Genomic DNA, 27,342 nt, shown 5'->3' with positions numbered 1-27,342 from the left:
CCGGTGGGTGTAACGGACCGTTTCAGCAGACAAGGGGTTAAAATCCGTTTAGGCGATATGGCCCTTTCTGAGAGACAGGCACAGCTACTGCAGAACACCAACCTCCCGAACTGGATACAAAATAGCACTCCAAACTGGAACCTCGCAAATAGCTGCCGGCAGACGAACAGGAAAAGCATACAATCGGCTTACACTCCTGGCAATCAGTCTCCAACAGCATACATGGAATCCCCCCAATAACGAGACAAGGCTCTGTGTTGAGGGTCAAGCAGTGCTCTGACTGTACTTCAAGTACAGCCTCTTTTATTCATAAGAAACATACATAGTACTGCCCACAGGGTTTTGAAATCCAACCAATCAATATCTTACAACACACACAATGCAAGTACAGCAACCAATCGTTCCCGCCCCCTAGAGGACCAGAAGGGAGACTGCGACACAGAACAGATACAACATATCCCCACAATGCATCATGGTTTCCTCCTCTCTGCCTGGGAAACAACCGAGGGCAATCCAATTATCTCTCAGGACAAAGGGAGGTCACCAATACACATGTGGAGACAACAGGACAGACATCACCATTTAAACACACAATGGGACAATGGCACAATGGGACAATAGAACCACACCCAGCATATTCCTCCCAAGCTGACAAGTTACACTTATTATAAATTGTTACAACTTTGTGAGGTTACATTGTCCATACATATAACTTTTATCAATTTAAACAGTATAACTTGGTGACAAACCTATCCAAAATTCACTTGAATAGGTTCAGGGGTTCAAAAGTTAGCATGGGCCATAATCCTGAGGGAAGAGGCCTTCAAACAGCCCCCTCCAAAACACAGTGGCGAGGTTGGTTTTGCCACAGTGGGTATATAAGGTGTGATAGGCTGTCTGCACACATATCCTTTGATGGGTTTATAAGGTGTGTGATAGGCTGTCTGCACACATATCCCTCGGTGTGTATATAAGGTGTGATAGGCTGTCTGCACACATATCCCTCGGTGGGTTTATAAGGTGTGTGATAGGCTGTCTGCACACAAATCCCTCGTGGGTATATAAGGTGTGTGATAGGCTGTATGCACACACATCCCTCGGTGGGTGTATAAGGTGTGTGATAGGCTGTATGCACACATATCCCTCATTGGATATATAAGGTGTGATAGGCTGTCTGCACACATATCCCTCATTTGGCATATAAGGTGTGATAGACTGTCTGCACACATATCCCTCGGTGGGTATATACGGTGTGATAGACTGTCTGCACACATATCCCTCTGTTGGCATATAAGGTGTGATAGACTGTCTGCACACATATCCCCTGGTGGGTATATAAGGTATGTCAAAGGCTGTGTGCACACATATCCCTCGGTGGGTATATAAGGTGTGATTGGCTGTCTGTACACATATCCTTTGGTGGGTATATAAGGGGTGTGATAGGCTGTCTGCACACATATCCCTCGGTGGGTATATAAAGGGTGTGATAGGCTGTCTGCACACATATCCCTTGGTGGGTATGTAGGTGTAATAGGCTGTCTGCACATATATTCCTCGGTGGGTTTATAAGGTGTGTGATAGGCTGTCTGAACATATATCCCTCAGTGGGTATATAAAGAGTGTGATAGGCTGTCTGCACACATATCCCTTGGTGGGTATGTAGGTGTAATAGGCTGTCTGCACATATATTCCTCGGTGGGTTTATAAGGTGTGTGATAGGCTGTCTGCACACATATCCCTCGGTGGGTATATAAGGTGTGATAGGCTGTCTGCACACATATCCCTTGTTGGGTTTATAAGGTGTGTGATAGGCTGTCTGCACACATATCCCTCGTTGGGTATATAAGGTGTGATAGGCTGTCTGCACACATATCCCTTGGTGGGTATATAAGGTGTGATAGGCTGTCTGTACACATATCCTTCAGTGGGTATATAAGGTGTGATAGGCTGTCTGCACACATATCCCTCGTGGGTACATAAAGGGTGTGATAGGCTGTCTGCACACATATTCCTCGGTGGGTATGTAGGTGTGATAGGCTGTCTGCACACCTATCCCTCGGTGGATTTATAAGGTGTGTGATAGGCTGTCTGCACACATATCCCTCATTGGGTATATAAGGTGTGATAGGATGTCTGCACACATATCCCTTCGTGGGTATATAAGGTGTGTGATGGGCTGTCTGCACACATATCCCTTGGTGGGTATATAAGGTGTGATAGGCTGTCTGCACACACATCCCTCGTGGGTATATAAGGTGTGATAGTCTGTCTGCACACATATCCCTCGGTGTGTATATAAGGTGTGATAGGCTGTCTGCACACATATCCCTCGGTGGGTATATAAGGTGTGTGATAGGTTGTCTGCACACATATCCCTCGATGGGTATATAAGGTGTGATAGGCTGTCTGTACACATATCCTTCTGTGGGTATATAAGGTGTGATAGGCTGTCTGCACACATATCCTTTGATGGGTTTATAAGGTGTGTGATAGGCTGTCTGCACACAAATCCCTCGTGGGTATATAAGGTGTGTGATAGGCTGTATGCACACACATCCCTCGGTGGGTATATAAGGTGTGTGATAGGCTGTATGCACACATATCCCTCATTGGATATATAAGGTGTGATAGGCTGTCTGCACACATATCCCTCTGTTGGCATATAAGGTGTGATAGACTGTCTGCACACATATCCCTCGGTGGGTATATAAGGTGTGATAAGCTGTCTGCACACATATCCCTCGGTGGGTATATAAGGTATGTCACACATATCCCTCGGTGGGTATAAGGTGTGATTGGCTGTCTGTACACATATCCTTTGGTGGGTATATAAGGGGTGTGATAGGCTGTCTGCACACATATCCCTCGGTGGGTATATAAAGGGTGTGATTGGCTGTCTGCACACATATCCCTTGGTGGGTATGTAGGTGTAATAGGCTGTCTGCACATATATTCCTCGGTGGGCTTATAAGGTGTGTGATAGGCTGTATGAACATATATCCCTCGGTGGGTATATAAAGGGTGTGATAGGCTGTCTGCACACATATCCCTTGTTGGGTTTATAAGGTGTGTGATAGGCTGTCTGCACACATATCCCTCGTTGGGTATATAAGGTGTGATAGGCTGTCTGCACACATATCCCTTGGTGGGTATATAAGGTGTGATAGGCTGTCTGTACACATATCCTTCAGTGGGTATATAAGGTGTGATAGGCTGTCTGCACACATATCCCTCGTGGGTACATAAAGGGTGTGATAGGCTGTCTGCACACATATTCCTCGGTGGGTATGTAGGTGTGATAGGCTGTCTGCACACATATCCCTCATTGGGTATATAAGGTGTGATAGGATGTGTAACGGACCGTTTCAGCAGACAAGGGGTTAAAATCCGTTTAGGCGATATGCCCCTTTCTGAGAGACAGGCACAGCTACTGCAGAACACCAACCTCCCAAACTGGATACAAAATAGCACTCCAAACTGGAACCTCACAAATAGCTGCTGGCAGACGAACAGGAAAAGCATCCAATCAGCTTACACTCCTGGCAATCAGTCTCTAACAGCATACAGGGAATCCCCCCAATAACAAGACAAGGCTCCGTCTTGAGGGTCAAACAGTGGTCTGACTGTACTTCAGAGACAGCCTCTTTTATTCATAAAAAACAAACATAGTACGGGACACAGGGTTTTGAAATCCAACCAATCAGTAATTAACAACACACACAATGTAAATACAGCAACCAATCGTTCATGCCCCCAGAGGACCAGAAGGGAGACTGCGACACAGGACAGATACAACATATCCCCACAATGCATCATGGTTTCATCCTCTCTGCCTGGGAGACAACCGAGGGCAATCCAATTATCTCTCAGGACAAAGGGAGGTCACCAATACACATGTGGAGACAACAGGACCGACATCACCATTTAAACACACAATGGGACAATAGAACCACACCCAGCATATTCCTCCCAAGCTGACAAGTTACACTTAATATAAATTGTTACAACTTTGTGAGGTTACATTGTCCTTACATATAACTTACATCAATTTAAACAGTATAACTTGGGGGACAAACCTATCCAAAATTCACTTAAATAGGTTCAGGGGTTCAAAAGTTAGCATGGGCCATAATCCTGAGGCAAGAGGCTTTTAAACAGCCCCCTCCAAAACACTGTGGCGAGGTTGGTTTCGCCACAGGATGTCTGCACACATATCCCTTGGTGGGTATATAAGGTGTGTGATGGGCTGTCTGCACACATATCCCTTGGTGGGTATATAAGGTGTGATAGGCTGTCTGCACACACATCCCTCGTGGGTATATAAGGTGTGATAGTCTGTCTGCACACATATCCCTCAGTGTGTATATAAGGTGTGATAGGCCGTCTGCACACATATCCCTCGGTGGGTATATAAGGTGTGATAGGCTGTCTGCACACATATCCCTCGTTGGGTATATAAGGTGTGATAGGCTGTCTGCACACATATCCTTCTGTGGGTATATAAGGTGTGATAGGCTGTCTGCACACATATCCCTCAGTGAGTAGATAAGGTGTGTTAGGCTGTCTGCACACATATCCCTCGTGGGTATATAAATGGCGTGATAGGCTGACTGCACACATATCCCTCGGTGGGTATATAAGGTGTGATAGGCTGTCTGCACACATATCCCTCGGTGGGTATATAAGGTGTGATAGGCTGTCTGCACACATATCCCTCGGTGAGTATATAAGGTGTGTTAGGCTGTCTGCACACATATCCCTCGTGGGTATATAAATGGTGTGATAGGCTGACTGCACACATATCCCTCGGTGGGTATATAAGGTGTGATAGGCTGTCTGCACACATATCCCTTGGTGGGTATATAAGGTGTGTTAGGCTGTCTGCACACATATCCCTTGTGGGTATATAAATAACGTGATAGGCTGATTGCACACATATCCCTCGGTGGGTATATAAGGTTAACGATATTTTGGAAAAAATATTTAGAAGAAAAACCACTCAAAAATGTCCGTATTCGCTCTATGAATCCTTCCACTACCCTCTCCAGCAGCTGTGGTACCACCTGGTTTGTTGTGTTCGCTCTATGGATCATCCTCCACCGCCTTCAGCTTCTGTGACAATGTAGTGTATTATGTATGTGCATTATATGTTAGGTATGTATTATGTATACATTGTATGTATGGGTGGACCGACGATAGACCCTACAGGGACGTGATACAGTCGAATTACTGTGGCATGGACGACAGTATTTTGTGCTGCACTGAGGTATTATTGTCCCGCCTTCTTTTGTTGTCCCGCCTTTTGTCAATTTGGACCCACCTATGTGCCACTTTTAAGTTCCCAGTCTGCCCCTGACTGTATTTTAAATATATAATTATTATGTATGTACAGTGTATAGATTATATATTTAAAGAGTACATATATATAAATATATATATATATATATATATATATATATATATATATACATGCTACTCCCAAAAGTTTGGGATATTTGGCTTTTGGGCGAAATTTATGGAATAGATAAGAAGTTGCGTCTCCAGTGATATTATGTAACGGACCATTTCAGCAGACAAGGGGTTAAAATCAGTTTAGGCGATATGCCCCTTTCTGAGAGACAGCACAGCTACTGCATAACACCAAACTCCCGAACTGGATACAAAATAGCACTCCAAACTGGAACCTCGCGAATAGCTGCTTTCAGACGAACAGGAAAAGCATACAATCGGCTTACACTCCTGGCAATCAGTCTCTAACAGCATACAGCGAATCCCCCTAATAACGAGACAAGGCTCCGTGTTGAGGGTCAAGCAGTGGTCTGACTGTACTTCAGGTACAGCCTGTTTTATTCATAAAAAACAAACATAGTACTGCCCACAGGGTTTTGAAATCCAACCAATCAATTGTCACGGACGGTGTACAGGAAAAAAGACAAAGCAACATGCATATATGACTTAATGGATCCAAAGCTAAGGAAACAAAAGAGAGACCCCTGCACAAGACCTAGCACTTTCCCTGGCTGCTCAGCCTATGCAAAGATCCCAAAGGTGGATGGTTGCAAATCCACGTACCTTGACTATATAACCCCTGAACACCCTACAATAGTGAGGGGACACGACCACCGGCTCCCTACACCAGACACGGAGGGAGTCAGGGTCACCTGGGATCCAGCAAACAGAAAATAACAGATAAATATACAGCACTTAACTTTGTAGCAGACTGGTAAACAGGATCAGCATGCACACACACTCCAGGAAGAAGTATAAGCCGCCCAGTAATGCATTATGGGGCGGAATTTAAAGGGATGCAATCAGTCCAACTACATGACAGCTGAGAGAGGCTAACGAGATGAGGAACTGAATACCACAACAAAGAAAACTCAAGGAGGAGGTTCTGAAAGGCTTCTGTCAGAGCTTCTCAGCTGTCTGGTTGTGACAGTACCCCTCCCTCTACGAGTGGACTCCGGACACTCAGAGCCCACCTTCTCAGGATGAGACCTATGGAAAGCCCTGATGAGACGAGAGGCCTTAATGTCCATCACTGGGACCCACATCCTCTCCTCAGGACCATAACCTTCCCAATGAACAAGGTACTGGGGAGAACCGCGGACAAGACGAGAATCCACAATCCTAGAGACCTGAAATTCAAGATTCCCATCAACCATAATCAGAGGAGGAGGCAAAGGCGAGGGTACAATGGGTTGGACATAAGGTTTCAATAAGGACTTATGAAAAACATTATGGATCTTCCAAGTCTGAGGAAGATCAAGACGATAGGCAACAGGATTGATGACAGACAGGATTTTGTAAGGCCCAATAAACCTAGGACCCAACTTCCAGGAGGGAACCTTCAATTTGATATTCTTTGTAGACAACCACACCAGATCACCAACATTCAGGTCCGGACCAAGCACACGTCTCTTATCTGTCACACGCTTATATCTCTCACTCATGCTCTTTAGATTATCCTGAATCTTTTGCCAAATAGATGACAAAGACGAGGAGAATCTGTCTTCATCAGGTAAACCAGAAGACCCCTCTCCTGAGAAAGTCCCAAATCGGGAGAAAAAATCAAAATGTCATCCAAATACACTAATACAAATTTTCCCATCAAATGATAAAAAATGCTGTTCACGAAATGCTGAAAAACGGCTGGGGCATTCATCAAACCAAAAGGCATAACCAAATTCTCAAAATGGCCCTCAGGGGTATTGAAGGCCGTCTTCCATTCGTCCCCTTCTCTGACCCTGACCAGGTTGTATGCCCCTCTTAGATCTAATTTGGAAAAGACTTTAGCCCCAACAACCTGGTTAAACAAGTCCAGGATCAGAGGAAGCGGATAAGGGTCACGAATTGTGATACTGTTCAGCTCCCTGAAATCCAGACAAGGTCTTAAAGAACCATCTTTTTTCTTAACAAAGAAAAAGCCAGCGGCAACAGGTGACTTCGAGGGTCGTATGTGTCCTTTTCTCAGACTCTCAGAGATATAAGCATGCATAGCGATCCTCTCAGGTTGGGAAAGATTGTATAAACGAGATTTAGGCAGCTTGGCGCCTGGGATGAGATTAATAGGGCAATCGTACTCCCTGAGCGGGGGCAAATCCTGAACTCCACTCTCAGAGAAGACATCCGAAAATTCAGAGAGAAAAGATGGTACAGTCTTAGTAGAAACCTCAGAAACAGATGTCGTGAGGCAATTCTCTCTGCAAAAGTCACTCCAACCATTTATTTGCCTCGCTTGCCAATCAATGGTGGGGTTATGTTTAGTGAGCCAGGGTAGCCCCAACACTAGAGGAGTAGGCAAACCGCTAAGGACGAAACATGACACATCCTCAACATGAGCATCACTCACAATTAAACGGATATTGTGAACTATGCCCTTTAATGATTTCTGAGAAAGTGGAGCGGAATCAATAGCAAAAACCGGAATATCCTTTCCCAAAGTGCGCACCTGGAAACCATGAGTTATCGCAAAATGATTATCAATGAGATTGACCGCTGCTCCACTATCCACAAAAATCTCACAAAAAATGCTCTTGCTCTCTAGCGCCACCCTAGCAGGCAGGACAAAACGGGAACTACAAGCAAACGGAAAACCTTCAATTTCCGCCTCAACCCTGCCAATAGTAACAGACGGAACATTTTTAAAATATTTTTTCTTGTTTGTTTCTTTATTACTCCCAGAAAACTGCCTGAATCTCCTAGAGGGACAAACATTTGCCAAATGATTTATACCTCCATAACAAAAACAAACCCTCCCATGCGGGCTGAATCTTCTATTGTCAGAAGCAATCAACCCCAGCTGCATGGGCTCCTGCTCAGAAGGGGCTGACAGCGACTGAGACCCCTGCGCATAGAATGGGACCGCTGCACTGTCCTGGGACTGAGTATGACAGGAAGGAGAGATCTCTCCTCTCTCTCTAAGACGCCTGTCAATACGAACGGCCTGAGACATAGCAGAGTCCAAGGAGATAGGCCTCTCATGAAAGGCAAATGCATCTTTCAATCCCTCTGAAAGACCATGGCAAAATTGACTTCGGAGTGCAGCATCATTCCAACCAGTATCAGCTGCCCATCTCCGAAATTCTGAGCAGTATATCTCTGCAGATTGTTTACCCTGGCATAGGAGACGTAGTCTAGACTCCGCCAGAGCAATATGATCCGGATCATTATATATCTGACCCAGGGCTAAAAACAATTCATCCACTGAACGGAGAGGCCGTGCCCCCTCTGGCAGCGAAAAGGCCCAAGACTGAGCGTTACCCCTGAGCAGCGATATAATGATCCCCACCCTCCGTTCCTCATCACCAGAGGAATGGGGAAGAAGGCGAAAATGAAGTTTGCAAGCCTCTCTAAAACACACAAAATTCTCACTACCCCCGGAGAACGTATCCAGGAGCGAGATCTTAGGCTCAGAACAAACTCCATGAACGCAAGCTGAACCGGTCACTTGAAGCTGAGAAAAAGTCTTACGGAGATCAGCTACCTCCAATGAAAGACCCTGGAAGCGTTCAGCCAAAAGTGAAACCGGATCCATGCTTGAGACGGTTTTGGCGGCTTATAATGTCACGGACGGTGTACAGGAAACAAGACAAAGCAACATGCATATATGACTTAATGGATCCAAAGCTAAGGAACCAAAAGGGAGACCCCTGCACAAGAGCTAGCACTTTCCCTGGCTGCTCAGCCTATGCAAAGATCCCAAAGATGGATGGTTGCAAATCCACGTACCTCGGCTATATAACCCCTGAACACCCTACAATAGTGAGGGGACACGACCATCGGCTCCCTACACCAGACACGGAGGGAGTCAGGGTCACCTGGGATCCAGCAAACAGAAAATAACAGATAAATGTACAGCACTTAACTTTGTAGCAGACTGGTAAACAGGATCAGCATGCACACACACTCCAGGAAGAAGTATAAGCCGCCCAGTAATGCATTATGGGGCGGAATTTAAAGGGATGCAATCAGTCCAACTACATGACAGCTGAGAGAGGCTAACGAGATGAGGAACTGAATACCACAACAAAGAAAACTCAAGGAGGAGGTTCTGAAAGGCTTCTGTCAGAGCTTCTCAGCTGTCTGGTTGTGACATCAATATCTTACAACACACACAATGCAAGTACAGCAACCAATCGTTCCCGCCCCTAGAGGACCAGAAGGGAGACTGCGACACAGAACAGATACAACACATCCCCACAATGCATCATGGTTTCCTCCTCTCTGTCCCGGAGACAACCGAGGGCAATCCAATTATCTCTCAGGACAAAGGGAGATCGCCAATACACATGTGGAGACAACAGGACAGACATCACCATTTAAACACACAATGGGACAATGGCACAATGGGATAATAGAACCACACCCAGCATATTCCTCCCAAGCTGACAAGTTACACTTATTATAAATTGTTCCAACTTTGTGAGGTTACATTGTCCATACATATAACTTACATCAATTTAAACAGTATAACTTGGGGACAAACCTATCCAAAATTCCCTGGAATAGGTTTAGGGGTTTAAAAGTTAGTATGGGCCATAATCCTGAGGCAAGAGGCGTTTAAACAGGCCTCTCCAAAACCCAGTGGCGAGGTTGGTTTCGCCACATATTATATCAGGAAAGTTGGGCATTAAGTAGAAGCAGCGATGGTGATTTCCTTATCTCAGAAGCCGACCCGAGTGCTGGGTATACTGCCACAAAATATCAGCGTCTAACCAACCCCAGTGTTGGGTATACTGCCCCAAAATGTCAGCGTCTAACCAACCCCAGTGTTGGGTATACTGCCACAAAATATCAGCGTCTAGCCGACCCCAGTGTTGGGTATACTGCCACAAAATGTCAGCGTCTCGCCGACCCCAGTGCTGGGTATACTGCCACAAAATGTCAGCGTCTCACGGACCCCAGTGCTGGGTATACTGCCACAAAATGTCAGCGTCTCACCGACCCCAGTGCTGGGTATACTGCCACAAAATATCAGCGTCTAACCGACCCCAGTGTTGGGTATACTGCCACAAAATATCAGCGTCTAGCCGACCCCAGTGCTGGGTATACTGCCACAAAATGTCAGCGTCTCACCGACCCCAGTGCTGGGTATACTGCCACAAAATGTCAGCGTCTCACCGACCCCAGTGCTGGGTATACTGCCACAAAATGTCAGCGTCTCACCGACCCCAGTGCTGGGTATACTGCCACAAAATGTCAGCGTCTCACCAACCCCAGTGCTGGGTATACTGCCACAAAATGTCAGCGTCTCACAGACCCCAGTGCTTGGTATACCCCCACAAAATGTCAGCGTCTCACCGACCCCAGTGCTGGGTATACTGCCACAAAATTTCAGCGTGTAACCGACCCCAGTGTTGGGTATACCGCCACAAAATATCAGCATCTAACCGACCCCAGTGTTGGGTATACTGCCACAAAATATCAGCATCTCACCGACCCCAGTGTTGGGTATACTGCCACAAAATGTCAGCGTCTCACCGACCCCAGTGCTGGGTATACTGCCACAAAATGTCAGCGTCTCACCAACCCCAGTGCTGGGTATACTGCCACAAAATGTCAGCGTCTCACCGACCCCAGTGCTGGGTATACCCCCGAAAATGTCAGTATCTCAGGAACTTGTCCTGTGTCCTTGAGCATCAATTCCAGCTTGACAACGACGTCTCCTGCTGTTCACAAGTCGCCTTATTGTCTGCTGAGGCATGGCATCCCACTCTTGAAGGGCGGCCCTCAGGTCTTTGAGGTTCTGGGGTACAGAGTTTACAAGCCTCTACACGGCGCCTCAGCTGATCCCAAAGGTTTTCAATGGGATTCCGATCTGGAGGAAGTGCAGGTTACTCCAAGTGAGGTCCCCCAGTCTCCAGCAGCCGTTCCCTAATGATGGACCTCGATTAGCTGGAGCATTGTCCTCCATGAAGATGACCTTAGGCTGGTGCTGTTCCTGCACAATGACTGGAGTAATGATGGGTTAGTCTGGGCTGTCACTGGACCAGTCACAGTGTAGGGCAGTTCTGTATGGACTAGACACCGGCCCACACTGTGACACAACCACCACCACCACGTCTGGTGACCACAGTGGCTGATGCAAAGCGCTCTACGTGACGTCTCCAACATCGCTGGCGGCCATCATCTCTGCTCAGCGTATATCGACTTTCATCAGTGAACAGCACTGAGGCCACTGGTCCCTCGTCAGTGTAGATGCTCCCTGGTCCATACAAGACGCTGACGCCTGTGTCTGGTGGTGAGGTCAGGTACCTTGCAGGTCGTATAGCACACAGACCACGCCGATGTAAACGGTCTCCAATGGTCTGACATGACACTTGGGTGCCTTTCACCTCCCTTAATTGTGCCTGGAGTTGTGTGGCATTCATCATCTGGTTCCACAGGGCAGTGTTCACAAGAGTGCCTAACCCTTCCAGTCTCTGATACAACCTGCTGGTGCCGCTCTAAGCTCAGGGGCCATCCTGAAATCTCACCCACAAGCCAGATATCCTGAACTTTTTGTGAGTAGTGTATATAAGTGTATTATGAATGCGCAGTGTATTGTGTATGGAAACTGTATATTATATGTGTGTATTATGTACATATGGGGTTAGTTATCAAACTGGCGTAACGTAGAACTGGCTTAGGCGACTTTCACACTAGTGTTTTTACTGGGTCCGGCAGGGTTCGGCAAAAATGCTTCTGTTATTGATAATACAACCGTCTGCGTCCGTTATGAACTAATCCGGTTGTATTATCTGTAACATACCCAAGACGGATCCGTCATTAACTCTACTGAAAGTCAATGGGGGACGGATCCGTTTTCTATGGTGTCACAGAAAACAGATCCGTCTCGCTTCGCATCCCAGGACGGAAAGCAAAATACAACATGTTGCGGTTTGCTCTCCAGTCTGGGAACGCAACTAAACGGAGCGGAATGCATTTTGGAGCGCTCCGCTCCGTTCTGTTCCGTTTTGTCCCCATTGACAATGAATGGGGACAAAACTGAAGCATTTTTTTCCAGTATTGAGCCCCTATGACGGATCTCAATACCGGAAAACTAAACGCTAGTGTGAAAGTAGCCTTAGTTACCCATAGCAACCAATCAGATTCCACTTTTATTTTCCAAAGAAGCTGTCAAAATGAAAGGTGGAATCTGATTGGTTGCTATGGGCAACTACGCCAGTTCTACTTTACACCAGTTTGATAAATGACCCCTATGGTATTTGTTAGATATGTAATTATGCATATAGCATGTATGTACAGTGCCTTGCAAAAGTATTCACGACTTTTTTCGTGTTTTGTTGCATCTCATCCTGGAATTCACATGTATTGTTTGAGGATTTGCATCATGTAATTACAGCACATGCCGACAACTCTGTTGTTTTATTGTGAAGCAAACAACAAATAGGACAAAATAACAGAAAAGGTCAATGTGCAGAACTATTCACCCCCTACAGTCAATGTGCAGAACTATTCACCCCCTACAGTCAATGTGCAGAACTATTCACCCCCGACAGTCAGTGTGCAGAACTATTCACCCCCTACAGTCAGTGTGCATAACTATTCACCCCCTACAGTCAATGTGCAGAACTATTCACCCCCTACAGTCAGTGTGCAGAACTATTCACCCCCGACAGTCATTGTGCAGAACTATTCACCCCCGACAGTCAATGTGCAGAACTATTCACCCCCGACAGTCAATGTGCAGAACTATTCACCCCCTACAGTCAATGTGCAGAACTATTCACCCCCTACAGTCAATGTGCAGAACTATTCACCCCCTATAGTCAGTGTGCAGAACTATTCACCCCCTACAGTCAGTGTGCAGAACTATTCACCCCCTACAGTCAGTGTGCAGAACTATTCACCCCCTACAGTCAATGTGCAGAACTATTCACACCCTACAGTCAATGTGCAGAACTATTCACCCCCTACAGTTAGTGTGCAGAACTATTCACCCCCTACAGTCAATGTGCAGAACTATTCACCCCCTACAGTCAGTGTGCAGAACTATTCACCCCCTACAGTCAATGTGCAGAACTATTCACACCCTACAGTCAATGTGCAGAACTATTCACCCCCTACAGTCAATGTGCAGAACTATTCACCCCCTACAGTTAGTGTGCAGAACTATTCACCCCCTACAGTCAATGTGCAGAACTATTCACCCCCGACAGTCAGTGTGCAGAACTATTCACCCCCTACAGTCAGTGTGCAGAACTATTCACCCCCTACAGTCAGTGTGCAGAACTATTCACCCCCTACAGTCAGTACTCTGTAGAGCCCCTTCTGCGGCAATCACAGCTCCAGGTCGCTCTGGATCAGTCTCTAGGAGCAGTCGCCACATCTGACCGCTGGGATTGTCGCCCGTTCCTCCTTGCAGAACGGCTCTGGCTCCTTCAGGTCGGATGTTTGCGCTTGGAGAACAGCGATCTTTACGTCTGACCTCAGATCTTCTATTGGACTGAGATCTGGGCTGTGACTCGGCCGCTCCAACACATTTACAGGTTTCCCCTTAAACCAGTCAAGTGTTTCTTTAGCCGTGTGTTTGGGGCCATTGTCCTGCTGGAAGGTGAGCCTCCGTCCTGGCCTCAGATCACGCTCAGAGCGGGGCAGGTTCTGCTGAAGGATATCCCTGTATTTAGCACCATCCATCTTTCCCTCTGCTCTGACCAGTTTCCCAGTTCCCCCAATATGATGCCGCCACCACCAGGTCTCACTGTGGGGATGGTGTTCTTTGGGTGATGTGATGGGTTTGCACCAGACATAGCGTTTTCTTTGATGGCCGAAAAGTTTAGTTTTAGTCTCCTCAGACCAGAGCCCCTTCCTCCATACATTTTGGGGTCTCCCACTTGCCTTTTCCCAAACTCACAACGAGCCTTTCTGTTTTTAGCTGACAGTAATGTCTTTGGAGCGTACGGCTTATTGTCGTCCTCTGTACAGATCCTCCAGTCTCTGCTGTGGAACTCTTTTATGACCTAACCCTGACTTCTCATACTTCTCAACAACATTGTCCCTTACTTGTTTGGAGAGTTCCTCGGTCTTCATGGCAGGGTTTGATTAGTGATGCCTCTTGTTGCAGCCTCTGGGGCCTTTCAAAATAGTTGTGTATATGTAATGACAGATCATGTGACACTTAGATTGCACACAGGTGACATCATTCACTAATTATGTGACTTCTGAAGGTAATTGGCTGCACCAGAGCTTTTTATGGGCTTCCTAACAAAGGGGGTGAATACATACGCACAGGACAATTTTCTGTTTTCTATTTCTAAACAATAGTTTTATTTATATATTTTTCTCATTTCACTTCACCAACTTAGACTATTGTGTTCTGATCCATCACATATAATTCAGATTTAAAAAATCTTGAATTTAAGGCTGTAATGTAACAAAATACAAGAAAAGTCAAGAGGGGGGGTGAATACTTTTGCAAAGCACTGTATGTACAGTGTTTCTTAGATAAGTATATATTATGTATGTAAAATCTGCATTGAGTGTATATATATATATTAGATAATAAATCTTACTTCTCTTGTTGTCAGGGGTCCCATTATCTACACCGAGTTCATCGCTCTGGGTAATAGATCATCGTCATCATTACTCTTACAGTGGAAGGCTCTGGGCGCTCCTGGTCACAGTTCCTGTTACTATGAACCGTTAAGTGTGGTAAGCTGAAGATGAAATGATCTCAGGCAGAAAGTTACGCATTCTGTTACCGAAGATTTTCTTTTATCAAGTCAGGATATACTGAACGGAAACAAACTTGTTGAGTCTTTCTCGCCGGTGAGGAGACAGCACGGAAAGCGGTGTCATTAGAGCGGGGTCTGACATGTGGACGGATACATACTTCTCATACCTCCTCGCTGCAGTGACAGTTATTACTACATTACTATGTCAGGCATAAAGCATCGGTTACAGTCACATGTGACGCTTTGCAGTCAGGCTTAAGGAAGTCCATCTATCAGTCACTTTATAATCTCAGCGCCTGCACAAGAAAGAGAATTTAATTCAAAAAAAAATTTACTCTTTATAACACAATTTAAACATAATTTTTCCGACACATTCCCTTTGTATTTTAAGCAAAAACTATTTTTTTATTATTATTTTACATTTCCAAAATAACAAAAAAGGAAAAGGGCCTTAAGCAAAGGTTTTTGGCCCCCTGCATGGTTAGCACCTAGTAGCGCCCTCTTTGGCAGATATAACACCCTGGAAATGCTTTTTGTAGCAGCCAAGAGTCTTTCAGTTCTTGTTTGAAGTATTTTCCTCCTTGCAGACGTCTTCCAGTTCGGAGAGATTCCGGGTCGTATCCACAGGTTTTCAGTGATGTTCAGATCACGGGACTGTGAGGGCCATGGTAAAACCTTCAGCTTGGGCCTTTTCGGGTTGTATATTGTGGATATTGAGTTGTGTTTAGGATCATTATATGTTTGTAGAAGCCATCCTCTTTTCAGCCTCAGCTTTTTTACAGTTGGTGTTATGTTTGCTTCCAGAATTTGCTGGAATTTCATTGAATCCATTCTTCCCTCTACCAGTGAAATGTTCCCCATGCCATTGCCTGCAACACAACTCCAAAGCATTCTCATGAAATTCTCTCCCCATTTTTTTCCAAATATACCTTTGAGTTCTATTTTTACCCTCATCGGTCAACAGGACTTGTTTCCAGAATGCATCCGGCTTGTTTAGATGCTATTTTGCAAACTTCGGATACTGGCCCAGATTCAAGAAGCACTTGCGCGGGAACAAGTGTGATTTGCGCCGCGCAAGTACTGATTTGCTCCTATGCAAATTTGCGGCTGATTCTGTAAACCAGTTAAGCCTGAAATGCGGCCATTTTCCCGCGCACGCAGCCTAGCTGTTCCTGCGCAATTTTCGTGCAATTTTGCGCGGGGTGTAAGTTGCGCCTTCATGGAATTCCCTCAGCGAATATGCAAATTAGGTACTGCCGATGATTCAGAAACATGCGCGTGTGATGCGCATCTTGCGCTGGAAGCGTGCAAGCTTTTTTCCCTGGACAAACTTGCTCCTGTTAAAAGCAGGGGCAAGTTAGCAAAAGATGGCCAAATGTCATCTGAAGGAGCGCGCAACTTCAGCAGCACCTAGACAGACGATCTGAACAAGCAGAGCACCCACATTTTCGGGACCTCACATCTGTGCACCAACATGCCAGGGGCAGCTATGGTTCTTGATATTCTATTGACTGAGCCGACTCGTAGGAGGGCACGGGAGAGGATTTACAGAGGGCGCTACAACCTTTTTCAGATGACTGATACTGAGGTGTATCGCATGTTTCGCTTTAGCCCTGAAGTCATCCTTGAGTTGGTAACAATCCTGCAGGATGACATCAGCAGCCCGACCCATCGGGGACAGGCAGTGCAGCCACTGGTGAAGGTAGTGGCAACCCTTCATTTTTTGGCAACTGGCTCATTTCAGCGCACAGGTGGAGTGGTGGCGGGGATGTCCCAATCCAGCATGAGCAGGTGTGTGCACCAAGTGATCCCTGCAATACTCAGACGAATGGGCACACAATTTATCAAACCAACCACGGCTGACGTGCGGCAGAAGGCAATCAGTGATTTTTATTTATTAGCCAGATTTCCACGCACTGTGGGTGCAATAGATTGTACCCATGTGGCACTACGCCCCCCCCCCCCGGCACCTCGAGCATATCTACTGCAACAGGAAACATTGGCATTCGATAAATGTGCAGATGATTGTGGATGCACATGGCCTCATATGGCATGTCCGTGCCAAACACCCAGGGTCAAGCCATGACAGTTTTATTTACCGACACAGCCCCATCCCAACCGAGTTTGACCAGAACATGTATGGAGACAGCTGGCTGATTGGTGAGTGACATGGGTGTCGGGTATGACTGCCCCCCCCCCATGATGCACACATCACAAGGGGCACATGCACGACTAACATCCTCCTGTCTTTTCCCTTCCAGGTGACTCTGCCTATGCCCTGGGACCTCACATGATGACCCCATTTCGTAACCCTCAAACACCAGGAGAGGAAAGATATAACGAAGCCCATGCACGTACCCGTGCGGTGGTGGAGCGCACATTTGGCATCCTTAAATCTCGATTCAGATGTCTGGATAAATCAGGGGGGACCCTATTGTATTCACCCAACTTTGTATGCCAAATCGTAGGGGCATGTAGTATTCTCCACAATTTAGCTCAAAGAAGGGGCATGCACATTGAGCTACGCAATGACCTTACCCCCGAACCACGCAACCCCCCCCCCCCCAAGAAACACTACCGGATCTTCTGAGGGAAGAGCAATCCGGAATGGTCTTGTGGAACGTCTCTTTGCACATTAAACACACCCTGATCTTGTCACAAGTATAATGCATGTATGTACACCACTGTAGTCCCTAGCACACACCCGACACATGCACCCCCAATTGGATTAGACCCAACAATACCCCATGGTATTAGGGAGCAGCAACGCCGCGTCAAGGCTCCAATTATGTTGCTGTCCATTCATACACCTTTCACATGGCAGAGGGTGACACCCCTTTTCCAGCAGGAGTGCCACCCCCCCCCCCATTCACACACCAGTCACACTGTAGTATACACTCCTCACCGTGTGTAGGGACTACAAATAAATCTAAAAACTCATATCCTGAGCATATAAAAAAAAAATAATCTCATACCCTGAGCATATCGAAAAATAATAAAAAAAATCATATTGTGTTGAGCAAAAAAATGTAGACATAAAATTATTTTTTTGTTTTTTTCTTTGGGCCAAGGGTGCCCCGGCTCTGGCTCCTCAATCTCCGTGGTGCGGAGGAGGCATGGGGTGGGGATGGAGGGGTGGGGGGAGGAGGGGGGGAGGAGCATCAACCCCTACTTCCACACTCCTTGCAGGTGGTGGCTGCATGCCCTCCATGGCGTTGGCCAGGCGGGCAAGGATGGTGTTGGTCTGGGCCAACATCCGCATTTGGCGGGTGGTGGTATCCCGCTGATGCCGGCGGGTAACTCTCGCCTCCTCCTGCACTGCAGCGGTATTGGCCTCCACCGCAGCTGTCATCCTGCTTAACAAAGCTGGTGTGGTCTCCAGAGCCACCAAGCAGGTGACTATGGCCTTAGAGTTGCCACTAATTTCCCCCAGGCTCTGTGCCACATGTTTGTCCCGGTCCTCATGCAGGGTGAGGGCATGCTGCATAGAGGTGGAGGTGGATGCCATGCTGTCCGCCAGACGACGCACCTCTCCCACCATGGCCCCTATATGGCGGGTCTGCAGGGCCTGCTCCTCCAGCAGACCGTCACGGAGGCTGGAGGATATATGCCTCGTTTTGGACAGAGCCTTCCTGGGAGGAGAGGCTCGGCCACGGACAGAGGGAGAAGGGGAGGGGTCCACAAGGGAGGGGCTTGCCCTGGAGGGGCTTGCCCTGGAGGGGGATGACGTGCTGGGCGGGGGGGTGGTGGGTTGCACAGGGATGGTGGTATCCTCCTGGAGGGAGCCAGAGTCCTCCTGGATGAGGAAAAAGGAATCCTCCTCCAATACCACTTGCTCCTCCATACTTGGCCCCGGTATGATCTCCTCCTGGACCAGCATAGCCAGAATGTCCATGGGGCCTGACTGGACCCCTGGCTCTGGTCTGGATGGGCTGGGTCGAGCCGCAGCCGAAGACGGCCCAGCTTCTTCTTCCTCATCACCACCTGTGGATGACACCAAAACGACATATTTTGCTGGTGCAACACACTTCTCATATGTTCACTTGTACCCCCTCTCATGATGCACAGCAGATATGAAAGAAAAATAACTTACCAGTCCCCAAGTTCCCAACAGTGGAGTCGTACCCTTCAAGTCCCTCTACCTGCTCCTGCACGAACGTTTGTGCAATAAGCTGCTCCTCCTGATTGAGCCGGATCATACATCGCGGACCACCTCCCGTGCCACCGGTATGCTTCCTGATAAGAGCCAGTTTTTCACGGACCCTGCGCCTCATATCATTTAATTTCTTCTGGATGTCATCCCAGGTACGCACTTCATTACCCAGGGCATTGATGTCCAGGGCAATGGCTTCATATATAGCCCTCCTTTGGGCAATGGTGGTGTTTGCCCGCTGGGCACCATATAGGACTTCCTTATGCTGCTGGAGTGCAGCAATCAGGATGTCCATCTCTGCAGCCACAAAGTTGGCCTTCCTTATTTTGGTCCCTTTGGGAGGTGCCATGTCTTGCAAAAGGGCTGAATTTCCTTGCTCAGGGGGGGGTAGGAAAAAGCAGGATGAAATTCAGCAAAGAACCTGCGCAAGTCTGCTCCTATTTATTTGCTCAGTGCAAGCAGCTGAGCAGGATTTGCCCTGAAATTATGCTAGCAAACCTCTGCTGAGCCGAAAATTCCTCATTTACATAGGGGCACACCCACTTTGACTTGCACGGCCTTGCGCCCTCAGCTTTGCCTTAAACAGGAGCAAATTAAATGAACAAACGATTCCTGAATCAGGTGGCAATTTGGCAAAATTGCTCCAGCGCAGAGAAATTCAGCTGAGCGGCTCAGGTGTAAGTAATGGGCAAATCTACCTGAATCTGGGCCACTGGGTTTTGTGGTAAGGACACAAGTTTTCTTTTGGGGACTCTTCTGTGAAGACCTTATTTGTGCAGATGTTGCTGAACAGTAGAACAATGTATCTCAACTCCAGCATATGCTAAATCTTCTTGAAGGTCTTTTGCAGTCAAGCGGGGCTCTGATTTGCCCTTCTAGCAATCCTATGGGCAGCTGTCTGACACTTTTCTTGGTCTTTATGACCTTCTTTTTACCTCTGCTGTTCTTGTTAACTGTCATTTCTTAATTACATTTCAAACTGAGGAAATGGTAACCTTAAAACGCTTTGCTATCTTCTTCTAGCCTTCTCCTGCTTTGTGGGCCTCAGCCATTTTCAGAGTGTTAGGCAGATGCATAGAAGAACCCATGGCTGCTGTTTTTTGGGACAAAGTTAGAGGAGTCTGGGAATTTATAAAGCTATGAAATTTGCCTCACTGGGGCCTTACCTAACGATAATTGTGAACAAGCCTTAACCCTAACACACTACGCAAGGTCTGAGGCCTCAGTCAAAGTTATGTGAGCGCATAGATCCCTTTGGTTGAAATACTTTTGAAAGCTGCTCTTTTCCTTTTTTTCAGTCCAAAATTGTAGAAAACCAAAATAAGCCACTGATATTGCAGTGACCAGGGCTGACGTTTTAGTGGCCAGATAGGTGCAGTAGTCCTACACACGGTTTCTTGGAGTTTTCTGGGCTGGCGTTGTGGCAGGCGCAGCACTATGAAGTGCCTCTTGCGCTGTGGCAGTAGAAGAATTTTGATATCTCTGACTTTAAGTCTAACCAGACTGTCTATTACTGTGTAATTCCTCTAGCTCCGTTCTATGGAAACAGTAGGTTTAAAGATCACACCAAATGCTTGAAATAACTTCTTTATTAACTTCAACTTTTCTTCATATATAACACTGCCGCCTCCGCAGCAGATAGTCCATGTACAAAACGTGTTGAAAAGATATCACAAAATGGCGGTATGCATAAGATGGTGGTTCAACTGTTCAATCTTGTCATTCAACATAAAATGGTGGATATATTTCTCTCTTCAGTATCTGTACTCTCACTTTATGATCTCTCTGATCTCCCAATGATCTCCCAATTCAACATAAAATGGTGGATATATTTCTCTCTTCGGTATCTGTACTCTCACTTTATGATCTCTCTTAGAGGTATATCTGAGGTCTAACTAACTGTTTACTTGCAGAATGCAGTTAGCAGTGACTATTTGCAGATTGATTGAGTATGATCTGGTATGGTTGTATGCAATGTGGATTGCAATATGGAATCGGAATGCTTGCAATTGTAGCTTGCAATTTGAAACTTGCAATTGAATTTGTATGCAATTGTATGGCTCAGTATGCTTGCAATTTGGTGAAACTGTAAGTAAGCACATATACAGTTCTAATCACAATACTAACAATATGAACATTATATAACTGTTTTAAATACCTATATTGGCCTCTTGTTCCCATAAAACTCAGCTCTCAGTGGAGTGAATGTCTCTTCAGCTCCTGTCTCTGGTTAATAATGATTCTAGCAGCGGCAGCTGGGGGAATTCCCAGACAGGCTGTGTGTGAGGCTGGCTGTAATTGGTGAAAACTCTTGCGGTGTGAGAAGATGGCTTTGATTGGTCTAGACTTCTGCCCAGCAACAACAGATTAACACTATGCTTTCTGTTGTTTCTGCTGTCTCACTGCTTACCTTACATTACAAAATGAATCTTAAAGGCATATTATTTTTTTCTGCTTCTGTGAACACAAAATATAACAGTTATATGACATCCAAAACATGATGTCACAGTAAATAACTCTGCTTTTTTCTTTAGCACATTAACATAGGAACTGTATACACATCCTATTAGCAACCTAGGACAGGTCTTAGCTGGCCAGCTACACTCCCACCAAAATTACCTATAATTATATGTTCTTAGTGGTAGGACTTGAACATGAATTTGAGGAATTTTCCATCAGGTTCTCAACTTCCAAGTGTCTTTTATGACTCTCAAGTAGAACAACTAACTTCTGTATAGGACGTTCCAACTTGAGTGGAGTAGTGAGACGCTTTCCTTTTTGTCAAGTTTTGAGTCTCACAACACTCTTCTTACAAGTTTGTCTTCATCCTTTTGAAAATTCTAGAACTTTGGCCAATTTCCATTGACTTCTAGGTAAATCTTCTTTCACTAACACTATGTCACCAACTTGGACATTTCTTTTTGGAGTTTGCCATTTACTTCTTAGCATCAGATTGGCTAAGTACTCTTTCCTCCATCTATTCCAAAACTGTTCTGATAGATAGTGAACTCTTCGCCATCTGCTTCTGGCATATAAATCCTCTTTGGTGAACTTGCCAGGTGGCGGCTGTATATAATCAGACTTAAGGTGAAGTAGATGGTTGGGAGTTAAAGGGTCCAAACTTGTTGGATCGTTTATGTTATCAACTGTAAGTGGACAACTGTTAACAATAGACATTACTTCATAGAATAGGGTCCTAAGTGAAGCATCATCTATTCTTCCGGCGTTCTATTTCAACACTGAACTTAACACATTTCTCACAGTTCTTATTTGTCTTTCCCAAACTCCTCCTGTAGGGCTGCATGTGGAGCATTCATGTGAAAATCACACTGTTTCTCTAACAAATACTCAGTTACTTTTTCTTTATCGATCTCTTTTAGCGCTTTCTTCAATTCATTCTTTGCTTCGACAAAATTAGATCTAAGCTCTCTGACAGGACCTCTAATGGCTATGAAACATCTCAAGGCGTTGATGAATGAGTCAGTTGACATATCTTCTAACATTTCTAGGTGAATTGCTCTGGAGCTCAGGCATGTAAATATAAGTCCATATCTCTTGTACTCCTTACAGTTTTGCTTGGTGATGAATGGGTCAAAACAATCCATTCCGCTATAAAGAAATGGTGGTGATGAGTTTACACGATCTGCCGGTAAATCTGCCATTCTTTGCTCTTCGGTAGGTCTACGTGCCTGTCTGCAGACTACATTTACTTATATACTTTGCTATAACTTTGCTTCCTTTCACAATCCAGTAACCACCTTTTCTCAAACAGCTTTGGGTAAAGCTTCTTCCTTGATGCAAGGATTTGTTGTGGTAGTGATCAATAATCCAGCTTGTGAAGGTAGAGATTTTGAGTAGAATTGCTGGATGCTTCACTCTGCTAGGTAACAATGCATTTTCCAGTCTCCCTCCCACCTTCAGTATACTATCCTGCAGAACAAGATTAAGCTTGTACGATGGGTGGTTGTTTGGAAGCCTTTTAGGTTCTTAACTAAGTCTCTTCAACTCTTCACTGTAGAATCTCTGTTGAATGAGTCTTATGACTGTTTCTTCAGCGTTCATTCTTTCTTTTACATCCAACAATTCCTTCTTTCTGATTCTGTTTGCCAAACATTGAATTTAAGCTGCTACGTTTTCGACTGTATTCCATCTTGAACATCTGGCTAGTCTTTCAAGTATGTCATCTTGACACTTGGCAGCAGTGCTCAATGTTTGTACAACTTTTACTTCTGGATCACCCATAGACAATTCTGTGTATCCTTTATTGGGCGTGAAATTACTTTTCCCAAAGAACTCTGGACCGGTGAACCAGTTTGAATTTTTCAATTCTGTTCCATTCAGGCCTCTTGAAGCATGATCTGCTGGGTTATGCTTTGTGTCAATGTGATTTTAATGTCCAGGATTTATTATTTCCCGAATTTCCTCAACTCTGTTGGCGACAAAGATATGGAATCTTCGAGCTTCGTTGTTTATGTATCCTAGGACAACTTGTGAGTCTGTGCAAAAATATTCTTCATCTATTTTTTATTCCAATTCTTCTCTCAAAAACGTACTTACTGATGCTGAAACTACGGCTGCTGTCAGTTCAAGTGTTGGTATTGTCTGAATACTGGTAGGTGCAACTCAGGCCTTCCCTATAACCAGGGCACAGTGTATCTTTTCTTCTCCTATTACTCTGATGTAGGAGCACTGACCATATCCATAACTACTGGCATCTGAAAAATAATAAAGTTCTATTTTCTTGTACTTTCCGAAATCTTGAGGTACAAAACCTCTGGGTATCTGAACTTCTCTCAAGTTTTGCAAGTCTCTTATCCAACTCTCTCACCTTGACCTCAAATTTTCAGGTATGGGCTCATCCCATCCCAACTTCTGTCTGCATAATTCTTGCAGTATTTCTTTTGCTCTGAGGATTACTGAGGCCAAGAATCCCAATGGATCAAATATAGAAGCTACTGCGGAAAGAATGGTTCGTCTAGTTGCAACTTTCTCTTTAATAGATACTTTAAAGAAGAACTTGTCGTTATCTACATTCCATCCCAATCCAAGTACGTTCTGAACTGGAAGATGATCATAATTAAGATCTACATTCATCATTGATGATTCACGTTCAGAGTCACTGATGGATTCCAGAACTTCTTTGTTGTTTGAGATTAATTTGTGAAGGCGCAGGTTTCCTCTTGCGCATAACTCTTGGTTTTCTTTCACTAGTTTGATTGCAGATTCTGTGGACTCTAGACTTAGGAGACCATCATTTACATAAAAGTTTTTCTTCAGAAAATGTGCTGCTTATGGGCAATCCTTTTTATTCTGATTGGCCAGGTACTTCATACCATAATTGCCGCAACCTGGAGATGCTGCTGCTCCAAACAAGTGTACTTCCATTCTGTATTCTGCTGGCTCTGTATCTGTATCTCCATCCTCACACCATAGAAACCTCAGGAAGTCTCTATCTTCATTTTTCACATGAAACTGGTGGAACATCTTTTCAACGTCACACATGACCGCTACGGGATACTTTCTGAATCTACAGAGTACTCCAGGCAGATTGTTTGTAAGATTTGGTCCTTTAAGTAGATGATCATTCGATGCAGCACCATTGTACTTTGCTGAGCAATAAATACTACTCTAATCTTCTCTGGTTTCTTTGAGTGGTAAACACCTTGATGCGGGATGTACCACACTTCTCCTTCTTTAGGCTGATTATTAACTTTCGATGCATGTCCTTCTTCGTGGATGCCTTCCATGAATTTCAAATAAGCCTGCTTGAATTTGGGATCTCTTCCCATATTTTTCTTCAAACATTTCAATCTTGCTAGGGCAATTTCTGTTATTTGGCAGACGAGGTCGTTCTCTAAAAGGTAAGGGCATTTCAAGATGACCTTGTTGATTCTGCTGAATACTTTCTTCTAGAGTGTGTACGAACTTTATGTCTTCTTGGGATACACTCTTTTTCTTAGAACTTATGTCTGCAAAGTCGGATTCAAGGATCTTGATTACTTTTGCTGGTCTTACAGTTGGTAACTCTTGGACAGTTATTCTATGACACAATCCTGTTACCTGTCTTTGTGATCTGCTGTTTTCCTCCAACAACACCCCATCCTAGATCAGTTTGATCAGCGTAGGGTTCACCCTTTCCTCCTGTGATTACCTTTCTTGGTACCAAGGCTTCAGGACAATTGTAGCCTATCAACAGTCCAACACCAAACTCCTTCAGCGGGACATTTCATGAGATATGACAGATAGGTGCTCCCACTCATTGGCTGTTTCACAAGTAGGTATGCGATCTCGATCTAGAGGTATGTTGTCTTTTGTATAAGCTGGAGGTAGATTTAATGTGCAGTTTGAATGAAGTCCTCTAACTCTCAGTCCTTTGACCCTTTTACTGTTCACTAATGGGTCTCTCCCCGTCATCGTGGTGAGTTTGAGCGTCACTGGTTCTGTAGCTACTTGTAATTTCTTGTACATTTCTTGATCAATGAAGGTGATGTCACTCTGGGCATTCAGTAGCGCATAGGCGTATACCTTCTTATTCCTCCTTTTATGATTTGAAATGCAAACTGGTATAACTATTAATGTGCCATTGCTCTCTCCATCCCTCACTCTGCAAGAGAATACTGATACTTTTTTTCCTTCCTTAGTATCTTTAGGTATTGATGATATATCTTTCTTTGGACATTCTTCATGTAGTGGTGTAGGATGGCGTCCTTTGCAAATGCTGCATTGTGGCTCTTTTCTTACACTCCTTAGTAACATGGCCTTTTCTTAGACAACAGTTGGTTCTCAAGTACAAATTTTTTATTTTCTTCTGGGGACTTCTCCTTTAATTGTTGGCACTTGTGTATGGAGTGGTTATCTCCACAGAACATACACTTGAAGATAGTCTGAAGATTTGTCGGTTCTGTCTCTCTACTGATCCCAGTAGTAACTTTGAACTTACTCTCGTAGGTATCTGGACCTTTAGCTGCTGCGTTGGTTGCAAAGCTAGTTGCTCTTGCACGTCTTATCTCTCTTGCTGGCCTTTCTTCTAAGGATTTTAAGACATAAGAGGATGTTACTGGATTACATGCTATCCGTGCTTCCTTATTGATGATTTCAGAGAACTCTTTAAAACTTGGGAAGTTCTTGCCTAGATCTAACTGTTCAGTCACACAGCGATTCCATCTAGAAGCCACTTCTTCAGGTAGCTTAGTTAGCATCCTGTGGTTTTCTAGATAGTCGTTCAGTACTTCCAGCCCTTGAACATGTGGGATGGCATTGCTGCATGCTTGCAGGAAGTCACCATACTCTTGAAGTCTGAAGTGTTCATTAGGACCGATTTTAGGCCAGTTATTCAGTTTCTCTCTAAAGGCTCTTTGTACTAAGACCATATCTAAGTACTTGACCATATCTTGCATAAAATTTTTCCCAAGCTTGCTTGTAGGCTTCTTCGTCTTTTCTAAGAAGTTACCTTCAAGAACTTTCTTTTCTTTGCTTCCCCACCTTACCCAAGATATCTCTGAAGGTAGAATAACTTGTCAATTGGACTGAAGCAATGATGCTCAATGATCATTTCAAAACTTGTCTTCCACTCTATGAACTTCAGTCCGTCTCCTGAAAATACAGTGGGTTCCAGCACGGGAAGTCTAGTGAGGACTGTTCTCCTGTTGGGACAATAGTTGCAACACTCTCTTGAGCATTGTCGTGACATCTAGGCATAGAATCATCCAGTTCTATTTTCTCACTTAGTTCTGAATTAGGTGAGTCCTTTTCTTTATATTTCCTGGTAAAGATAGAGGGTTAATTCACACACCTTTTTCCTAACACTGGAGTAGACCTCTCTTTGTTTTTATGAGCTGGAATGGAAGGATAATAACTGGAGATTTCCTTTCATTCTCTTGAGTGTAGTAAGTAAAATAGGAGTCTTTTTCTTCACTTAGTACAGATTTGAACCTATGATTACTCTGACTCATATCCTCTGGCTTCTATGATCTTAACTTATTTCTGCCTTTCCAGACTTTTCATCTGTTG

General features: G+C 45.1%; 1 protein-coding gene across 9 annotated transcripts in view; it reads left to right on the top strand.

Moving 5' to 3' along the window:
* Nucleotides 1-27,342, top strand: part of LOC122922900 (natural cytotoxicity triggering receptor 3-like) — a 136,906-nt gene that overhangs the window by 71,550 nt on the left and 38,014 nt on the right. For 5 of the 9 annotated variants that reach the window (XM_044273666.1, XM_044273665.1, XM_044273668.1 and 2 more), the window contains one exon: nt 15,033-15,156. In XM_044273666.1, the coding sequence (XP_044129601.1) occupies nt 15,033-15,156 (124 nt within the window). The remainder of the gene's footprint in view (nt 1-15,032; nt 15,157-27,342) is intronic. The other 4 variants (XM_044273670.1, XM_044273671.1, XM_044273663.1 and 1 more) reach the window with 1 other exon arrangement.

This window comes from Bufo gargarizans, unplaced genomic scaffold, assembly GCF_014858855.1.
Source record: "Bufo gargarizans isolate SCDJY-AF-19 unplaced genomic scaffold, ASM1485885v1 original_scaffold_1028_pilon, whole genome shotgun sequence".
Lineage (NCBI taxonomy): Eukaryota > Metazoa > Chordata > Amphibia > Anura > Bufonidae > Bufo > Bufo gargarizans.
Note: the sequence above shows the minus strand (reverse complement) of the source record. Positions and strands in the feature narration are given on the sequence as shown.